At 37.6% G+C, this 21002-nt stretch overlaps 1 protein-coding gene and 1 pseudogene across 2 annotated transcripts in view; one reads left to right on the top strand and one right to left on the bottom strand.

The window, feature by feature from the left end:
- Nucleotides 1–2866: 2866 nt before the first annotated feature.
- Cnot6 (CCR4-NOT transcription complex subunit 6) overlaps nucleotides 2867–21002 on the bottom strand; it is a 44818-nt gene continuing 26682 nt past the window's right edge. Inside the window, exons 3-12 of one of the 2 annotated variants that reach the window (XM_060363788.1) lie at nucleotides 19158–19344; nucleotides 17016–17101; nucleotides 15616–15720; nucleotides 15456–15524; nucleotides 14160–14317; nucleotides 12817–12971; nucleotides 11991–12145; nucleotides 10860–11090; nucleotides 8750–8952; nucleotides 2867–6783 (exon numbers count right to left, since the gene is read on the bottom strand). In XM_060363788.1, the coding sequence (XP_060219771.1) occupies nucleotides 6571–6783; nucleotides 8750–8952; nucleotides 10860–11090; nucleotides 11991–12145; nucleotides 12817–12971; nucleotides 14160–14317; nucleotides 15456–15524; nucleotides 15616–15720; nucleotides 17016–17101; nucleotides 19158–19344 (1562 nt within the window). In that variant the 3' untranslated portion in view covers nucleotides 2867–6570. The remainder of the gene's footprint in view (nucleotides 6784–8749; nucleotides 8953–10859; nucleotides 11091–11990; nucleotides 12146–12816; nucleotides 12972–14159; nucleotides 14318–15455; nucleotides 15525–15615; nucleotides 15721–17015; nucleotides 17102–19157; nucleotides 19345–21002) is intronic. The other variant, XM_060363789.1, reaches the window with a different exon arrangement.
- On the top strand, nucleotides 19502–20187 carry LOC110547370 (large ribosomal subunit protein uL6-like; annotated as a pseudogene).

Below are 21002 nucleotides of genomic sequence, written 5' to 3'. Positions count from 1 at the left end.
CACTATCTGGCACCATCAACTTCTCAACCACTGAAATATCAAGATATGCATTTTTGGCGAAATAGCAATACTGTTCATGTTGCCTTTAATTCTACCCTTTTATACAACATTTTTTTTTCTTTTGCTCTGCTACAGAAAACTGTAATTCATGCAGATTTCTGTGACACAGCCAGTTTTCACCATTCCAGCTGTAATAATAACTCTGAACACCCAAATTCTGTATTAAAACTGATTCTAATTTGCCCACACTTATAAAAGGAGACTCCATACAAATATCCATAGGGACTACTGTCCTATATACTTCCTTTGTACTAGATTATTTCCCAACTGTCTACACAAAATACTCAAATCAACTTTATAATGTTTTGGCTAGTGGCGTGACTAGAATTCAGTCTGCTGACACTGACTAACAAGAGATACACATTGATACAGGTAAGCAGCACAGCAGTCCCCTGCCCTGCACAAGGCAAGGAGTCCTGTGAGGATGAGCCAACCAGAGAGGTGGCTCAGCAGTTCAGAGCACTTGTTCCTCTTTCAGACTAGAGTTTGTTTGGCTTCCAGCACCCATGTCAGGAAGCTCTCACATACATAGGTAAATTTCTTTAGTTAAAAACTCCTTTTTAAAAGTCAAGCTTCAAAAACTAACAAAACCTGTTTCATGGTGCCCTGTTGCAGAGTCAAGTTTCAAGTGCTTAAGCGCCAAGGCACAGAGCTAATCCCTCCCAGAAGAAGCTGCAATTAAAATTATTGGATTGTTGTGATCTTCAAAGAGTTACTCTACTTGTTTTGTTTAAAGGTTTAATTCCTATTCTCTCTCACTCTCTGTGTGTTTGCATGTGCATGCACGCACTGCACAGACATTTATTGCTCAGCTCATTGTCTTTCAAGCGGTTGTTGGTTCCTAATTAGTCTCATTACTTTCATCTTCCCTCCAGTGCTGCTTACAGCAATGTTTCCAGAATAAAAATCTGGCAACACTACTGCCCATTCAGATCCTCACGTGGCTCTTTAGACCACTCATGGAACTCAAATTTCCCATGTGGTTTGGGTTCAAAGGCACTGTCATGTCCCAGCCATTTTACCAGTGCACTTCATGAGCTTGAACCACATCATATGCCAAATTTACCAATCACAGCAACAGACAGTTCACAAAGCCTTTTAGTGTTAACTTCTTTCATCTCGGAAACAAATTCTCAGTCCTTTAAAATAAAGCCACAAGGTCATCTCTCAACCCATGCAAGCAGTTGCTCCTTGGTTATGTGTGACATTTACTGCACTAGGTTATAAGGACCAACAAGGTAGAGATTATACCTGCAAATCTAGTCCCAAACTAAGTATAATGCCTGCAATTCAAAATGAATATTCATCAATGCAACAAAAACATGGTTTAACCTCATACTTCAAGATGTATCGATAACACAGGTTCCTCCCATTTCTGTTTCCTGGGTCTGAGCCCAGAGACTTAGACTCACTTTGCTGGCAAGCTGGAGAATAGTGGCAATAAGAGATGCTGACATCTACCTTGGGTCACAGTTGACAGAAAACAGTCTAAAGTAAATTTAACAGTTATGGGGTAGATTACAGTGATTTAAATTCGCAGTTCAGAGAAAACAAGAACACTGATGTCTCCTTGCTCACGTGATCAGAAGTGTTAAATGTGCTGAAGAATCTGGAGAAAGGGTTCTGACGTCACCATTACCCAGCAGCTTCCCCATTCCCTAGGCAGATAGACAGACATGCAGGTTACACTCATTCGGAAAACTTAGAACCCAACTTGGGACAAATGTACTTACAAATAGTGTCCCCAATCTGCCAAAAATTCTAGTAAGGGTTGTCTTTTACAACATAGTTTCTTCTAACACATGTCAGGCTACACTTGTCTCTGTAAAGCCAGGAGTGGTAGAGAACACCTTTAAAATCCTAGCACTTGGGAGGGGACACAGACAGATCACCAGATCTCTGAGGTCTCCATAGCTTATCTTAAAACCAATCTAAATTCAAAAAGGGCCTCTTCGGTATGCATTAACACTTCTACCTAAAAGCTGAAAACATTACACTAAATATATTTTCAGCTCATTTTTAGAAAACTGTTCCCCCTCAAAAAAAAAAAAAAAAAAAACACAAAACAAAACACCAGTTAGAACTTAGAGAGCATACTTAACTTTTCCACTTACTTGCTTTTAGCAAATGTTAGATTTGGGTTTACATGATGTACGCTTACTCTAAGAACCTGACACTGTTTGCTCTACATTCTTCTGACTTTAAACATTTTTTCAGGATCTATACAAAGATGAATGACTAGAACCCATGATTCTCCTGCCTCAGCCTCCTGAATATGGAAATAGAATTGTGTGGTTTCTGAAAAGGAAATCAATGGTTTTGTTTTTAAACTTCAAGCCCACATATGAAAACTTGGAAGATCAAAAAAGTTTTAAAGGTTATACGTGCAACGGAATTTAGAGATGTAACAATAAGACCTTTAATAATTATCATAACCCCGACACAATATTCGCTACCATATTTAAAAGCATTTATTTAAAATATATTTGTCAATGTCCTTCCATAACATGAGCCCGTTTTTTATATCATGAGGTATATGGTAACAAGAAAAACCCTAAATGCAAAAGGACCACCCGCAACCTAAATATAAAACTTTGGCAAAGATGAGTGTCACAGAGTAACACGGCCGAGGAGGAAAAGTGTTCACACTACATCACTGCACCAGGCCCCTGTCCCGACTCACTCCTCCCCCATGAGGGTGGGCTGTAACCGTCCCAGAGAACTCTGAACTGTGCATGTGCGGTCTTCTGCTTAACACCTTCTTTGAAGCCTCAGTGCTACAGCTGTACAAATTACACTTTTAAAATATTTGAAACAGATATTGAATTTATTGGTTGGCTATGAGTAGGAAAATACATCAGTAAGGAAAAGAGACCCTGTATATAAATATAATACTAGCTAGTTACAATTTGACCAAGAAGATTCCACTGAAAAGAACAGTAAAAGCCCTTGTTACCACCAGTCCATACGGTATAAATTCAGTTTCTCATCACCCTTATCAAAGAGCTGCCTAGGCAGATGTGACATTCTTGAGCTTAGTGCAGATAGTGTGCTGGGTTTTGTTACATGAATGGTAAACAAGAGTTAGTCCAGTGCATTACACAACATAATGTACTGTGAATGAAGACTACTCTAACTGAGACACTACATCAACATACCAGTTTTTAAAATTTAAGTAACCAAAAGGAACAAAGAGAACATGTTAAAATACTGCTTACGAATGGAGGACACCCGCTTCTGCTCTCTGAATTATCTGCGATACCTTTACTGGATATTGTGATTGACTCACTGGAGGACAAAGTCCCGTAATCATCTTGCCTGGGTTGGCTTTATCCTATGACATGACCACCAAACTTAAAAGTCATGATGGAAATGATTTCTGTAGTTTAAATAGTGAAAAGGTGGAACTTTAAGCCATGTGAATTTTATTATAGAAAAATGGAATCTTAAAGGTTTCAATTATAATTTAAAGATTTAGAAGTGCATTCTACCCAATTTAATTATGTCTTTAGGTTTCAAAGTGCTAATACAAAATAAGTTTTCCTGGTTGTCACCAAATCAAATCAAAGTACAAACTAAAACAAGTTTCTTGGAGATGTTCTCTGCCTGTGTTCTGGGATTATTAAAGTTGCAATCAACAATTTACTTCTAGAACTTCAGTTTATACTATTTCATAAATTAATTTCAGTGAACATTATTTAAATTCTCAAAGCATAAATAATTACCACCAATACTATAAACTGTACTTTATAAGATTTACAAGGATTTGAGTGCCTCCAATCATCTCATCTTTAGAAAGGGAACATATTCTAAACATTCTGTAAAACACTCCTAAGATGCATTTATCAGCAAGAACACTGAAATTACATTATAGCAAAACATTACATATATTTATTACAGAATTTTTCAAAAAATAATCTACATTATGAAAACAGACTAGTTTTATGCATTTTAAGGAGTATAGGTTCTTGGAAGTTATTTTGGACACAAAGCATTTAAAACATAAAACCTTGCTTAACAAAAGTATCGGTCTATTTTGGTTTGAACATTTATTCTCTATAGATTCAAAATATTTTTGAAGGTTATACTTGTAAATCTACACCCTCTGTTCAACTTATCACTATCTAAACAAGGTGGAGATGTTCAAACTGACCCACAGAATGCAGTATGCCCAAAAGAGGCAAAACAAGTACTTTCAAGACAAAACAGGCAATTATATCTTACTATGCTGCCCCCAAATTCAAATATATTGTAGACAGTAACAAATACAAATGAAACATTTTGTGTAAAGCTCAAACCTTTAGCATCTAACAAGTGCACTCAGTTCCAGGTTCCATGAAAGGAATACATCTTCCACTAACAAATGCAAAAATGAGTAAGTGCTCCTCCCCACTCCTTACGTCCTACTCTCTGGACCTGTGGTTCTCTTAGCAGGTCACAGGAAAAGCGGCTTCCTCAGTCCCATCAGTCCAACCAGCTCCAGGTCACCGTCACTGGAAACTGTCATGATGCACACTACCACCACAGTGTTTAAGAAAATCAAGTCAGCAAATCTTATATTCACACTTTACAAGAGACAGAGAAAGTCAGACAGAGAGGAAACAAAGTCATTAGAAGCCATGTACTGGTTCTACACCAACGCGTGGATTACAAACTGGATGTGTTTGGTGCCAGCACAACTTGAACAAAGAGAAATCGCACAAACAAACAATCACAATTAAGATTTAAACAAACAAAATAAAAAAAGGAAAAACAAGGTCTAAGACAGACTCAAGATCAAGACCTTTTAGAGAATTTCTTAAAAAGAAAAAAAAATTCACTTATTTAAACAGTATGTAATTTTATTTCCTCTTAAAAACAGCATAAGCAATTAAATGTTTTCTCATAAAATTTTGAGTCATCCAAAATGGCTCAGTCTCTGTATAAAACTGTTAACACTCAACAGTTCATTTTAGTGCCACACGGCATCCTTCTGCTCCACTGCCTGCAGTTGAAACAAAAGCAGCCAGACAAGTTCCCTCTGAGTTCATCTGATTTTGAGAGAACCAACGACTGAGAACAGAACGTATACAAGTTAACTTTGTAAAGTTAAAGGTGACTTTAATCTCTAATCTACTAATGGCACTATGGGCAAAAGAGAGGGTACAGTATAACTTTTATCTTGGTTGACATATTATAATTCCTTAGTCACTTTAAAAATGATCCAAACAATTGTCTTGGGGAACCTGTTTTGAAAATGCATCTAATTTATACTGCTTCAAAAACAGAAAATTATTCTTCTTTAAAAAAAAAAAAAAAAAAAGGAATGATTTTTAAAAACATAAGAGAGTAAGGAATCTACATGATAGTGGTTCTCCAGGTCAGTGACACCGAGAAACAGTGCTCAGGTCGGTGAACAGAGACCCAGGACCCAGGGACATGTTCCAGAATGTGCTATCCAACGCTTCACAACGAGGAAAAGCCACAGCTCATACAAAAGCATTTCCATAAAATTCTCACAAATGTTAGTTTTTAAAAAATATAAAAGATGCACAGATTTTCTCTGCATGCACAGGCAGTGCTTGGTGAGAACAAATTTAGGCAGGCACAGTGGAGACAGAACAGAAAATGTCTCAGAAAGGACTTAGAAGCTGTACCTAAGCAGCTGTAATTTTTTAACTTAAAAAGTAAAAGATTTAAATGTACATATGTCAACTATCATATTCAGTCCATAAATGCCTACAGATCAGCTTATCTGTCCTGGTAGAAAGTTTCCATAGAAATTCAGGAATTCATACATAAGTTGCCTCTGGTCCAAGAAAATATCCCAAGGTCTAAGCAAACTTACATTTAAAGAGTAATGTTCTCAATTTAAAAATAAAGTAGTACAAAAGGGCTAACAAAACCCTAACAGTGCAAATCACTGCAGAGAAAGTCTGTTGCAACTTTGTTACCAGCTGGCCTTCAGAACACAGGACACAGGTTAAAAAAATTAGCCTTAGTTTACAATACAATTGTTTTCAAATTTGTCTTTTTTTTTTTTTAGTACAAAATTTCATAAATCAGGTCTTCTGTGGATCATATACAATCATAAAGGCTAAATTCAAATTCTACATTTTACAAACAAGTCTGAAAAAAGAGTGAGTAAAGTCTGGAAGAACGGTCTCTGTTGTTACTACTGGCCTCAGAAAACAGTGCTGTGGATTTCTGTGCAAACAGCACACTGCTCACACATCTTCCTATTTCAAGGCATGACAATACACATTGGAGAGAATAAACAGGAAAATTACTTTAACAAATTAAAAGATAGGTGTAAACACACCCGTCCCTGTCTAGCAGGATATAAAGCATACTGGGCTCAGAATTGGTCTGTTGCTAGCACCTGGCTTTCATACTATATCCTTTATCAAATAATCAGACTGAAAAGTCAAATGATCGTTGAGAAAAATCCCTAGTGGCCATACCTCACTCCTCTATAGTCAGATTTTCACCAGTTTACAAGTAAATCTGAAGTCCTCTGAAAGTACTTGACTACCTCCTGCCAGGAAGGTGAATGCCATTAACTTGGGGCAGGAAAGGCAGTAAGAGCTCCAATTGTGCAAAAAGTGAGAAGTGATCGGAGGGAATAAGAGGATGTGGGCAGCCGCTGATATTATTCTCAACTAGCCAATGGTGGTCCAGAGGTCCCAGGATGGCTAAAGTATTCAGCTGAGGTTTAGAATAGAAGATGTAATCAATTATACCCTGGAAAAAAAATAAATAAAAATGGTAAGGCCCAAGCAAGAAAAAATTGAAATATCAAGTATTTTCAAGATACATATCCATAGAAGTCATTTTGATAAACAAAAGCAATTTGCTAGCTGTGTAACCCCAGCCCTATACAAGAAAAAACAGAAAACAACCAACTCTGCCAAAGTCAGACTCAGCAGAATCAATAAGTCTGGCCAGATAAACTAACAGCCTACAAGTATGCATGCTCTTCTTAACACCTGCCTAGCTCCTTACCAAGCATCAAAGCTTGGACTCCTGAGTCCAACAGTCACCCGTAATAACCTCCAACACTAAAGCCCACCCTAAGGAGTGAGGACATACCCATCTCTACAGTTGAGACTGACTGTAATCTTATTAAATGCCCCTCTAAAGTCCCAGATGTTAAAGGCTTGGTCCCCCAGGTGGTGCTACTGGGACATGCCAAGAACCTTCAGAAGGTGGAACCTTCTGGGAGGTCTTTAGTCACTAGAAGCATATCCTTGAACAGGATTATGCGACCCTAACTCTGCTCTTCCTTTTCTTGTTTTTCCTTGCTGGTGACTAAGATGAGCAATTTGCTGTCAAATGCTCCCACTGTGATACTCTGTCCCAATGGGGAGGCCCACAGCTATAGCACATACAAGAACCTTGAAGATGAAAGCCAAAATAAACCTTAAAAAAAAAGCATTCGTTACAGTCATAGGACGCTATCTGGCACCAGGCTTGCTTTGAGTTAAGCGTGATGCTGCACACGTGTACACTTGGGAGGTAGGAGGACTAAGAAGCTGAGGCAAGTATGAGTTATGTAGTGTGCATCCATCTCAGTCAAGACTAGAACCGAGCAGCCTTAACTCAGCAGCAGTAGTGCTCATTGCGCTTCTGCAGACAAGCACACTCGGGGGGAGGGGGCAGTTTTTCTAGAAAACCTAGCAGAACGGTTTCCAGAGTGAACGGTCAGGTCTTTCCCATTCACATCTTCTGCACATCTTTGTAGTTAGTGCAGGGTACATCTAGAACACAACAATGAATCTGCTGGCTTAGGGCTCTCCTCCAACAACTTCACCCTCCTTTCTCGTGTATTCTTGGTTAAGGACACTAAAGCATATGCCAGTGTTTCTTCCTCCTATCTCTACATCATTAACAGAAACGAACAAAACGATAATTTGTTCTCTACTCTGGTCACCACCTATATCTTCCCACTAATCACCCTAAGAATCTAAACCAGCATCAGTACAAAGACAACTGGACATGCTAATAACTGTGAAATACAGCACATAACATACTTTAGAACCAAGACAAGGGACAAGGTTAAAAACACGTGCCTAGTACTAAACACAAGAGTCAATTCCCAGCACAAAACACAAAACAATAAATCTACAGGGCTAGCAAAATGGCTCAGTGGGTAGATATACTTGTCACTAGCTTGACAACCTACGTTCAGTCCCCAGGGGCCACATCACAGAGGGAGGGAGCAGACTCTCCTAAGCCACCCTCTGATGTCAACACAAGCAATGTGGCAACATGAGCAACGGCCCCCACACACCAAGTAAATAATGTTTAAAAGTGGCTCACATAACACATTTTGGCATTCAAAGGAGTCTCAGTTAAAGCATGACAGAAGGATGTCTCACTTTACCTGACAGCAAACTACATACTACAGTATCTAGCTGTTAACGACCAGCATGTAAGAAACAAATGTCACAAAGGGTAAAGAATAACCAACGACAACTTTACTGCCACTTTTCACCTGACTTTTCACTCTGGAAACTAGTCTGCTAGGTTATCTAGAAAAACTGACCCCACCCTGTGCTTGTGTACATGGAAATACAATGCAAACTACTGCTGCTAAGTTAAGGCTGCTCAGTGCTAGTCAGCATACACTGGTATTTAAGACTTAAGAAGTTACAGGACTCACTGATAAAAAGGAGGTTTTTGAAAGCATATCTATCTCAAGACATACCTTGAAATCAAATGTATAATTCGTGTAAGGCATCAGGCCATTCTCATAGGCACTCTTTAACTTGAAACCATGAGTGATCCTTCCATTGGTCATCCCATTCTTCCCATTACAGCTGAAGTTTGTAAGACTTTCATTGTACCTTAATTCCTTGAAGTCTTTATGATTTGTTTCTACCCCACCGGTGCTCAAATACTCTACAACACCTAAACAAACAGAAATGCACTTGTATTTATCAAATACACTACCCAGCAAAGAAAATGTAATTTTAAAAGAGCATGTTATAGTCCAAAAAGCCATACAATTTCCTATCCTTCTAAAATGTTTTTCTTAATTTGTTATAATTTGCCTGAATTCATTCTCATGCAATTACAGTATCCAAATATTTTACATTTTGGTTTGTTTAAAGCTATCTAACAAATAGATGTGTCTTCCCAAATCCTTCAATGGTTCTAAGAAACAGCTGGCTGAAATATGCCTGCTCAGCTTAAACGTAACATCACAATCAAAATAGTATGCAGGTTTGTCAGATCCTACATCATCTGCAGGGCTACACAACCCTCTTTTGGGTTTATGTATTATCTTATCATCCAACCAAACTTACGGAATATAATGCCACAAGTAAGAGAGCATCTTCACTATTTTTTTTAAAATTCTTAATCATAAAGTAGGCTCTACAAATACTTAACTTTTATTAAAGTACCCAGCAAGACCAGACATTTCCCCAAAATGCTATTAACCCCCCCAATACTTTGTAGCTAGAAGACAGAACAGCATATGGAGTTATCAGAGACTCATCTGTTCAGCAGCAGTCACCTACCCTCACCACCACCAAATAGTTAGATGACATGGGGCTACAGAACTAGAGATCTCAGGGACTTTTTGTTGCTCCTGAAAACACATTTTCAGTTTCTTCCTCATGGCTCTATCTATTTCGGCAGCAATAATGTATTATCAAAGTTGCTGACTATCAACACAGTGGGATGCAGTCAGGCATACAGGCAAGCCCAAAAGGACTGTGCAGAGAATGAGAATATGAACACAGAGGAACAATCTAGCTTGCTAGCGAAAGAAATCTGGTTTATTCTCTGCACTATCCATAAAAAAATGTTTAAGATCAGGCTTTCCAAGTGCTACTTTATGACAAAAATCAAGAGCATTGCTCTTTCTTGTTAATAAGATAACATGCGACAAAAGGTCTTAATTTCTACTTTTTATAAAAGTTATCAGAAGAAACAAAATTTGGGATTCTGTTAATGTATTGCTGGTCAAATTTAACTGTAATCACATTTTTCTAAAGGCTGGAATCCCAAACAAGTTATCTTAACAGCTTTTTAGGATCTATAAGTGTCTTGGGATAAATTTTCAAAACTATGTTTTCAACAAGTTATCGGCCTAGAACTGGGGGTATGCTGACATGTATTCTGTGGTTCTACTTACTCGGGAGGGAAGAGTTCTTAACAAAAAGAAAAAGAAGGTTGGAGTGAGGACTCAGGGAAGGGGAGACACAAAGAGAGAATAAGCAATACCTATAATCACGTCCCTAGCTTTCTATAACATTAGCTAAAACGATCTCTTTCCCTTGGCTGTTTTATAAAAAGAAATTGTAGACCTGAACTGCCACTACAAATGTAGCCTCTAATCCCAGCACTCAGGGAGGCAGAAGCAGACGGGATCTGTGAGTTCCAGGCCAAACAAATCTACGAAGCAAATCCAGGACAGCCAAGGCTACACAGAGAAACCCTGTCTCGAATAAAACACACACACACACACCAAAAACAAACAAACAACAACAACAAAAACCCAACCCAAAAAAACAAAATTATTTTTCCTTTAGATTAAATTCTGAATTATCAAAAAAATTATGCACGGCTCACAGTGACCTGGCTCAGCAGGGGAAGGTGCTTGTCCCCAAAGCCTGCTTAGCTGAGTTCTACCTTCAGAATCCAGGTAACTGCAGAAGGGGAGATCAACTGCATAAGGCTGTTCTTGATCCCTAAACAAACCTCGACACTCACACGCATTTGTGCAAGGACGCTCACCTAACTAAGTTTTTATAAAACACTTCTAATTCAAAAAGTACCTATTCCATATAAAATATTACTTTTCTCACCAGAGTCTGGCAAAGAATTCAGATCTGCACATAACACAAGCGGAATAGTTCCACATTCTCCCAAGACAGTGGACTTGAGGTTCCGAGAGGCTTTATCAATAATATTCTTCACTTCTGAGAGGAACATCATAGTTTGTACCAACTTCACATCTGAGTATTCAGGGTCCCAATGCATATGCGCATTAGCCACAAGAATGAGTTGTTTCTCTGTTCCCAGATGTGGTTTTCCAGCTATATTAGATAAAATAAAACAGACAAAATCTGCTCATCGGTTGATAGCTTCTTACTGCATCTGAAAACAAGTGAAATTTTGGAAAGAGTCTAATGTATCTAGTGATTCCTACCCAATCACGGAATCTGATAAAGCTATGAATTAGATCTCTAAATCAGTTTGGTACTTCCAGCACTAAACCCTACCCAGACAGAGACGCCCATGCCAGCTATTTTTAGATATCCTAAATCAAGTTTCTCATATTTAAAACTAAATTCGCTTAGATACATATTTTTATTAGCACTTATTAATTCTTTGCCTTTTTTTTTCTTCAGAAATGGAGATTTCACATAGGACTTGCGCATACTCTGCAAGTGGCATTGGGACACGCACAATCCTCAGTCACCAGGTTTTATCTTTATATTAAATATCCCAAATACCGCAACAAGTGATGAAAGCTTCAGTTCTCAGCTTCTAAGTCACGATATACATACTTACATTTTTAAAAAGTAATTACCTTCTCCAAATTTAAGACCCTTAATATAATTATTATAAGTCAGCCAAGAAGATTAACTTATAAAAACTTGCTTTAACACCCTTGCTGACAAGAAGTCATGGGAGCATATAGAATTCTCATCCTTGAGCAGTAATTTCAATTACTATTTACCTCAACATCTTAAAACACCTTTTAGCCTTTATGCCTTTTGAACTTCTCTGGGCAATGATTTTTCAATTTTACCATTGTGATAGAGAAAACAATGTATGTTATTTTAGAAAAGACAACTACTCACTCAATTTCTTCAGGCGTTAGACAAGACCATTAAATACACAGTGAGATTTCTGTTATGAAGATACCTAATCCGAACTAAATTTGGGGGGATTGAAGTGTCAATTTTACAGGAAGTGAAACGAACACTCACATGACATTTCAATCAATTCCTTTCGAAGTTCCAACAGTACTGCAACTCCAATATTATCTTTCGTCATGACTCTGTTCAACATAGCTTCAGACCCTTCTGAATTCGCCATTGCTAGCTGATTAAATTCAACAGTGTGTTTCTGAACCAAAGTAAATCTGAAACAAAGCACAAACATAGAAAATAAGACATTTGCTCTGAGTAAAACATCTTTCCAGAAAACGTTATTACCAGATACAAAATCACTTCAGTCATATAATAGAAAATCCTCCATAGTACCAGGCTGCCCAAATTCATTTAAAGTTGTTTCCAGTCTAACGCAGCTTGTATTTGTGGTACTGAGGACAGAACCCAGGGTCTTGTGCATGTTAGGCATATTTCTCTACCACTGATATGTATCCCGAGACTTCAGAGTTGTTCTTAGTTTGTTACTGACACAAACAAGACCTGGAAATACCTTTACAATTTAATGCAATGTAGTTGGTCATCTTTACCATTAGTGCTGGAATATTTCATTGCATAATTTAAACAATTATCTTCCAAAGCATAGGTTTCCTAGAAGGAATGTTACTTAAAAAGTATTTCAGTTAGCAGTTGAAGCCCCAGTAAACCATCCAAAGAAACAACAGCATTTTTAGTATGCCCGCAAAGCAAGTTATTTCAAACAAAAACAAGACTGTTTAAATTTTAAAGTCATATTTTCTTCAATAATATCACACTTTGTTCTCTGATATACCAATACACTGCTGCATTCATGGCCCTGTCCTACAAATACTAAGGACACTATCCTTCAAACAAACAAACAAACAAACAGCTCAAGTAAACTTACTTTTCTGTCTTGAAGAATATTGCACAGCCATCAACATGCTTTCTTTCTTGTTCGGACATTGTCCTAGCTCGAGACTTAGGACTAAAGAATCCATTATAGCCACGTTCTTTCAGTTCTACCAGAAAAAAACTGTAATACTGCTCTGTTTCAACCTCCTGAAAAATCATAACCAGCAAAGTTACTTCAAAGATAAAAATCTGCCCAATACATTAACCCCATGTGTACAGTCCGAAGTAATATTTCTTCAACAGACCAAATTATTAAGAACAGAACATCTAGGCTGGAGAGATAGCTCAGAGGTTAAGAGCACTGGCTGCTCTTCCAGAGGCCCTGGGTTCAATTCCCAGCAACCACATGGTGGCTCACAAACATCTATAATGAGATCTAGTGCCCTCTTCTGGTGTGCAGGTGTACAGGCACACAGAACATTGTATACATAATAAATAAACCTCAAAAAAAAAAAAAAACAAAAAACCAGAATGGAACATTTTCAAAACGTAATTTATCTAAAACCAATCAGAAGACTTTATTGTACCAGTTGCTAACAGCAGTAAATGAAAGACACGTACACATACACATGTCTATTCATGTCTTAGAACTCATGGAGCGAGAACCATACAAGAATGAATTCCAATTAAAACATTATAATTCCAGACCCATGAAGAGAAAACAAACTGACCAAAACTATGTAAATTATTGTAAGACTTGGGCTAAAAAACCTAGGTTACTGTGCAGACAATCCAAACTATTCCCACTTCCACCATATTTTTTCTAGTAACAGGGCTAGTAAAGCAAGAATATAACCAGAGGGGCTGGAGAGATGGCTCAGTGGTTAAGAGCACTGTCTGCTCTTTCAGAGGTCCTGAGTTCAATTCCCAGCAACCACATGGTGGCTCACAATCATCTATACTGGAATCTGATGCCTTCTTCTGGCATACAGGTGTGTATACAGAATACACAATAAATAAATAAATCTTAAAAAAAAAAAGAAGAAGAAGACCATAACCAGAAAATACCACAATTTCAGTAACTTTGCCAAGTCAAATTCAGCCAATACACAGGAACTTTGGAGAAAGGAGAAAAGTTACTGCCAATGTTTAAAACCTAGTCAAACCCATTTGCTTTATTTGACTGCACAGGGTTGCAAAGCAAGACAGTTATGTTTCTCAGAACTCACTCAAACTAGAAAAGGCCAGGATTTTAAGAGCTGTTGAATATTACATATACAATATATACATATACATATCAAATATATCAGCATAATAAATTATAGTGTAATTGCTTCCTTTTTTTGTCCTGGTTTGTAGGGTCATGTAACTTAAAGAGTCTTCTGCATGACTTACCTGAAGACTTATAATATCTGCATTGCAGCTCAAGATTTCTTGAATAATGGCCTTTTTCCTGTAGTCCCAATTTAGTGCCCATGATGGACAGTAGCCGTATAACTGCCGGGTCGCATATTTATCACAAAGAACATTATAGCACATGACAGAAAACAAAGCTGTAGGAAAGATAACTTATTCACACACATGGCAGAAAAAAAATCAACAACCATAATTATTTTAGTAATGGTCCTTACTATGTTAAGTCTGACTTTAACCACTCAACCTACAGTCATTGAAAACCTTATTACTTTATGCCAAGAGTATACTCTTTTCTGTGTTCACAGAAAGAAAAATAAGTAATGGAAAGACAGATAAACAAACCAGTTAAGATACAATGTGTTTGTATTTACAGAACCTAAAAACCAGGACAAACCAAGACTCCTTATTTCTTCTATGCCACCAACTGTTAACAGAGGACATGGCAATTTGACAAGCACTTTCCTTTACAGGTGCCCAGTTTTCTTTTCCCATAGAACAACTACAGACTAACTTGGAGACAGACTATAAGCTGGCTTCAGAACCCTAAAATAGAGTGAATACCCCAACAAAGCAAATCAGAGGTGATTTTTGGCTTCCTGCGGCACACAAAAAGTTTTTCATTATCATCTATAGAACAGCACTGTGTTAAACTCACAGACTAAGAAATACTTTATTGCTAAAAAAATTTTTGTCTCAGCTACAGGAAAAATGGTAATGGTAGACTAGACTGACATATGGTTACAACAAAAACTCACAATTATCTACGGAGCAAAAAATATACAAAGTACCATGAAAAAAGGTAGCTTGTGTATTAATTTATGCAGAAACACAAGTATATATATCATCAGCCAAATCCTTTTAAACATACCCTGAAAACTAAACTATTCTCATAAAATTTAAGTTAAAAATAGGTTAAAGGCCATTAGTTCAATTTTTTTTTCTCTCAAACAAGAAAGCTATCTTGTCTTCACTGTGGGGGCTGACTTGGCCAGAAACTGTAGGATACTTAGCTATGTTCAATCTCCAGGATGCTATAGTATTTTTCCCAGTTTTGAGAATCAGAATTGTCAAAATTGATACATGTCCCGCAAAGATAAAACTGTTCCTGGTTGAGAAGCAATGCATTACAGAATAAAATCTTTATCATTATTTTCCAAACCAAATCAACCTATAAGAATATTGCCTTAAATACTGTTGATAATCTGAAGCATGCCAACAATACTTTCAGGCTTATCAAGACCTGGTAAATCAAGATTAATAAATACAGCTACCAACCCGTTGGCCTTGTTCTGTCTGGTTCTTGTAACATGATCCAAGATCTTGGAGGTGGTTGTTCTGTTGAAACTGGGTATATATACATATAAAAAAACAGTAATAATTAAGTGATATTCTTACATGTCTTCCTAATAAAAAGTCTAAACAAACAGCCACTTACTTCTTTTTGCAGTACCTGACAAATTATCGAGCAAGTAGTTCAGTAGCCTTCTTGTTCCATCTGGCTCCAGACAGAGGTTCAATATATCCTGGGTAAGTGGATTTCCTGGGAGAAATTTAAGTAGGTAAATGAAGATAATAAAGTGTTTCAAACTTAGAAAAGTTTATCAATATAATCATAATCACCTAAGACACCACAAAAAAAGTAGCACATTACAATGTTATATTACAGTTGCTAATAACTTACCAAATAAAAATATCACTTGAAATTTTATATAAAAAAAAATGAAGCTTTGCAATGTTTAAGATTTACTTACTTCTGTTTTATGAGTATGAGTGCTTTGCCTGCATGCATGTTTGTGTATCACATGCATGCATGCTGCCTTTGGAGGCTAGAAGAGGGGCACTGGATCCCCTGGAACTGGAGTTACAGGCACATGTGAGCTGGGAATTGAGCCCAGCTCCTCTCAAAGAACAGCCAGTACTCTTGGGGCCATGTATCCAGCCTCAAAATTTGCACCGTTTTACAGAAGTACTTAAGACTATCAGTGGGTTAATGTTAATACAGAAGCGCTCTCTATCAATTCCGAACTGGAAGGATATACAAGAGAGGCTTTCTCTGACATGCAATGGACTTGACGAATTTGCAAAATTGCTGGCTGATAAAAATGATTATATATAAAGTGCAAGTGTGTGTCTTTATTTTTTATCTACTTCTTGAACAGTTTCTATGATATACCAAATAAACTTATTACCTGATCCTGTAACTATCTTTCAAAAACATGAATGCAACTCTTAGAGACTTTATCCAGAAGCCTTTGCTTTAGGAGACAACTGTTTGTCTACACCTGCCCAGACTGGTAAAGAATCAATCACATTACAAAATATGACCAATGTCTTGACACACTTGAAAAATGTGACTTTGACTTCTTCTGGCTTGAGATGTTTCACAACAGTTCCTACTGCATTATTTGTGACTCCTTCCCTATTTCTAGTACTAGGCAAGTATACATAAATCAACCTCTTAAAAATGAAACCCTCAAAAGCATAATTTTTTTAGTACCAGGACCAAATCAAAAATTTCTATTCACTGGGGAAATTTTCTTTCTTATTTTAATGGGAAACTGCACGCAGATTTGAACATAAAGGAAAAGCTTCTTACGACATGATGAGGAAATACGGTATAAGTAAGGTAGCGCCAAGACAGAAGCAAAGAAAGCAGACAGGCCAGGAACCAAAAAGAACACAAAGAATAGACTGCTGCAGTTGAACAGTCACAGAGAACTACAGCAGAGCTAAAGCAAGGAAGCATGGGGAACAACACTGCCCACCAAAGCATCCCCTAGTAAGAACTCTTATAGCTTCTTTGAAACTGTAAGAAAAAAAAAAATGAAATCCTACCTTTCAGGCTTAAAGTCTGCAACTGAAACAGTTTTCCCAGCTCAAAAGGTAGAACTCGTAACTGGTTGTAATTTAAATGGAGCTCCCTATTGATATAAAAACTCCAGGAAGTCAGAAGACATGTTAATCTTAACAGTTAAAATCAACAATGTTATTTCTAGGAAAGTATGAACTGAAGAATGACAAAGTTTTACACATTATATTCCAATATCTAGCCTGGTTTTTCTCAAACTCTGCATAGTGAAAAACAACAGCAAACTGCCACAGACCAAACCTTTGGCAAAACACGGGGAAAATTACTAAAAAAGAAGAAACAAAAGCAAAGTATGATACAAGCTTCAATTTTTAAAAGTTGGTTAATTCATAAATACATAAAATTACTCAACTGAAATACCTAATTATAAGCTAGAAACATGGTTAGCAAGTGCTAGTTTGACACATGTGTGATCCACTATACACGCTTAAGAAGGCAGAAATGATCATGACACATCTCAAAGATACATCTATGGGGGTACTTCCAGAGAGCTTAAACTGAGGGGGACTAGCCTCAACTTGGTAGTGCCACCAAACTGGGCTAAGAACCCAAGCAAAATAAAGAGAAAAAAGGAAGAAAGCAGGTCCCAATTTTTCGTGGTGATGGACGCAGTGTGCTCGGCTGCTGTGCATTCCTGCCACCATGTCTTTCCCACCACAATGGACAGTTTCTCCTTTAGGCTGCTTCTTGTCAGGTACTTGGTCACAGCAACAAGAAAAGCAGTTACCATGAAGCTACCATGAGCACTGCTGAATGAGTTAATGATGGCTGCAGTTATGTTTAAGTAGTTCTCCAAATTTACCAAAACTTCAGTTTAAAAGTAAAAGCTATATAAACAAAAGATTACTTTAGTGTTTTTTTGACAACCACATTATAAACATCATAGCACTCTTCAAGGAAAAAAGGCTACCAAACACCGAACACTGAACTGAGATACTGTCAACCTCCTATATTAAGTTTACTAATCAAATTTTAGATGAGAAGGAATAATTTCTACTGTCCTTGTTTCTTGACTCAAATCTTGGTTACTTCTGAGAAAACTAAACAAGAAAAACAAGATCTGAGTAACTGGTTCCTCTTTATTTCCAAACACATTAAATAGGAAAAAAGGTTCTATATATCTTTCTGAGGATTAAAAACAGTCCCAGGCTGGGCACGGTGGCACATGCCTGTAATCCCAACACTCTGGGAGGCAGAGGCCGGCACACTGCTGTGAGCTCTAGCCTACCCTGGTCTACAAAGCAAGCGCAAGACAGCCGAGGCTACACAGAGAAACCCTGTCTAGAAACCCTCCCCAAACCCAAAAAGTCATAGTAAATACTCAGTAACTAAGCCAAGAAAACTGTTAAAAGGCTGCCCTAAGATTGATAAAGATAAGAAACTTCTGTAATGTCCTTATCCTCATGCTAGAAGGTAGCAAAAAAGCCTCAGAAACCACCACATTCTAAGTAGGTACACTGGGTTTGGCTTTGTTTTTATGTAGAGCTCATCTACCTTCCAAGGTTAAAAAACAAACAACAAAAACAACAGCAAAAACAGCTATTATCATTTGCTGAAACGTTATAGCTGGATAGGGTAACTTTTTACTCATCATTACCAACATCCCTAACCTCTGGCTAAGAAGCCTATCCAAGATCACATAATCTATAAATGCCAAAGTAAGATTCCCAAAGGAACTGCGTCACTATTAATTCTACTCATGAGACTACAGGCTTCCAAGCACAGTAATTAATTCTAGCTTTGTTCATGCCAAGGCTTTCCTACTATGGCAACAGGTTCCGAGGACCAATGTGACTAAAGCTGCTTGTGTGACACGAACTGCTGGCCATAGGCAAGGACATCAAACAACACAGTGCCCTACAGCTGTTTATCTCTACACTATTTAAAATTTTTTGGTTCAAAAATAAAATACATGACACAGCAACAAAAAACTAAGCAACAGACCTACTTAATTTTTATTATTGAACATTCAATTCTTAGCAAAACTCTTTTAATAAAAGACATAGCTATGCTTCCGTTCTTCAAATATAAAGTAACTTTATTTCCTAACAAAATACATTCTCCCTTTGTTCAGGGGAATCTAAATGTGCCGGACTAAGTCTGCATACCTGAGTGATACCATGTTTCCGAGTTCTGCCGGTAAACTCTGGATTTGATTATGGGACAGGTCCAGATATACCAGATTGTGAAGCTTGGCAATGTCTGAAGGAATACAGGACAGGGAATTGTCACTCAGATGCAAAGCTGTCAAGTGAGTTAGTGACCACAAAGATGAGCTTAAGCTTCTTACTTTTCCTGCAAAACAAGAAAAGGGGGTGGGGGGAGAGCGGCGAATTATACAGTGATCTCCCAATTTTGGTCCATGTAGTAAATAAATTCAGATGTTTTACTTAGGTACTTAAATTACTATTTTAAAATGTTTAAGAAGCTTGTTGCCCCTTCTACTACGAGAATGAAGACCATTCTCAGCAATCAGACAGTCGACATCCCAGAAAATGCCAGTATCACCCTAGAGGGGCACACAGTCATTGTGAGGGGCCTCAGGGGAGCTCTGCAGAGGGACTTCAATCACATCAATGTAGAGCTGAGTCTTCTTGGAAAGAAGAAGAAGAGGCTCTGGGTTGACAAATGGTGGGGTAACAGAAAGGAACTGGCCACTGTGAGAACCATCTGCAGTCAGGTTCAGAACATGATCAAGGGTGTTACACTGGGCTTCCGCCACAAGATGAGGTCTGTGTATGCTCACTTCCCCATCAACATCGTTATCCAGGAGAATGGGTTTTTTGTTGAAATCTGAAACTTCTTGGGTGAAAAATACATCTGAAGGGTTCGGATAAGGACAGGCGTGGCTTGTTCTGTCTCTCAAGCCCAGAAGAATAAATTAATCCTTGAAGGAAATGATATTGAACTTGTTTCAAATTCAGCGGCTCTGATTCAGCAAGCCACACAGTTAAAAACAAGGATATCAGAAAGTTTCTGGATGGTATCTATGTGTCTGAAAGGGCAACTGTGCAGCAGGCTGATGAACAAGACCTAAGTTACCCTGCTCCAGAAACAAGATCCGGAATTATAAGTTCGATCTGGGGATTCTTTGGGAATAAACGACTTATACTGGAAAAAAAGTTTGCGAAGGTTTAACAGGAATCTATTCTAGACAAATTTACTGTGTACGCCAAGTGATTAATTAGAAGAATGAAACTAACATTTAAACTTTTAAATTAAATCAATACTTGAGACTATTTTCATTTTAAGAGCACACTGGACTCAAATATGGTAAACAAAAATATGAATAATGAGGGCTGGAGAGATGGCTCAGAGGTTAAGAGCACTCACTGGCTGTTCTTCCAAAGGTCCTGAGTTCAATTCCCAGCAACCACATGGTGGCTCATAATCATCTATAACACGATCTGGTGCCCTCCTCTGGCATGCAGGTGTACATGCAGGCAGAATACTGTATGAATAATAAATAAATAGATCTTCAAATATATATTATCCACAGTAATGGCCAATCTAAAACTTGGATACTATTTGAGTTTATGTACAAAAATTAAACACTAATGTCTGAAAACCTGTTCATTTGATATACCAGAAAAATAGCAATTTTGCCTTAAAAAAAGAAAAGAAAGCTAAGGTATTCTCATATTAGTTGAGATTGAGGGACAAATTACTCAGGTAGTAACTGCATCATATTAAAAAAAAAAAGTTTGTCATGCGGATGCGGATGCCCTGTAGGCAGTAAAGCATGGTGTTGTGATACAAACCTTTAATTCTAGCACTAGGGAGTCAAAGGCAAACTAGTCTCTGGGAGTTCCAGACCAGCCTGGTCTATACAGTGAGATCTCTTTAAACAAACAAAAAACACCAAACAAGAAAAAAGAAAATCTATACTGTTAATGTAAATGTGAAAATATCTTCCCAGAAACAGTTCAGATACTGAGCCAAGCATCAGAGAC

This window comes from Meriones unguiculatus, chromosome 11, assembly GCF_030254825.1.
Source record: "Meriones unguiculatus strain TT.TT164.6M chromosome 11, Bangor_MerUng_6.1, whole genome shotgun sequence".
Lineage (NCBI taxonomy): Eukaryota > Metazoa > Chordata > Mammalia > Rodentia > Muridae > Meriones > Meriones unguiculatus.
This window is presented reverse-complemented; position numbering and strand designations above follow the sequence as displayed.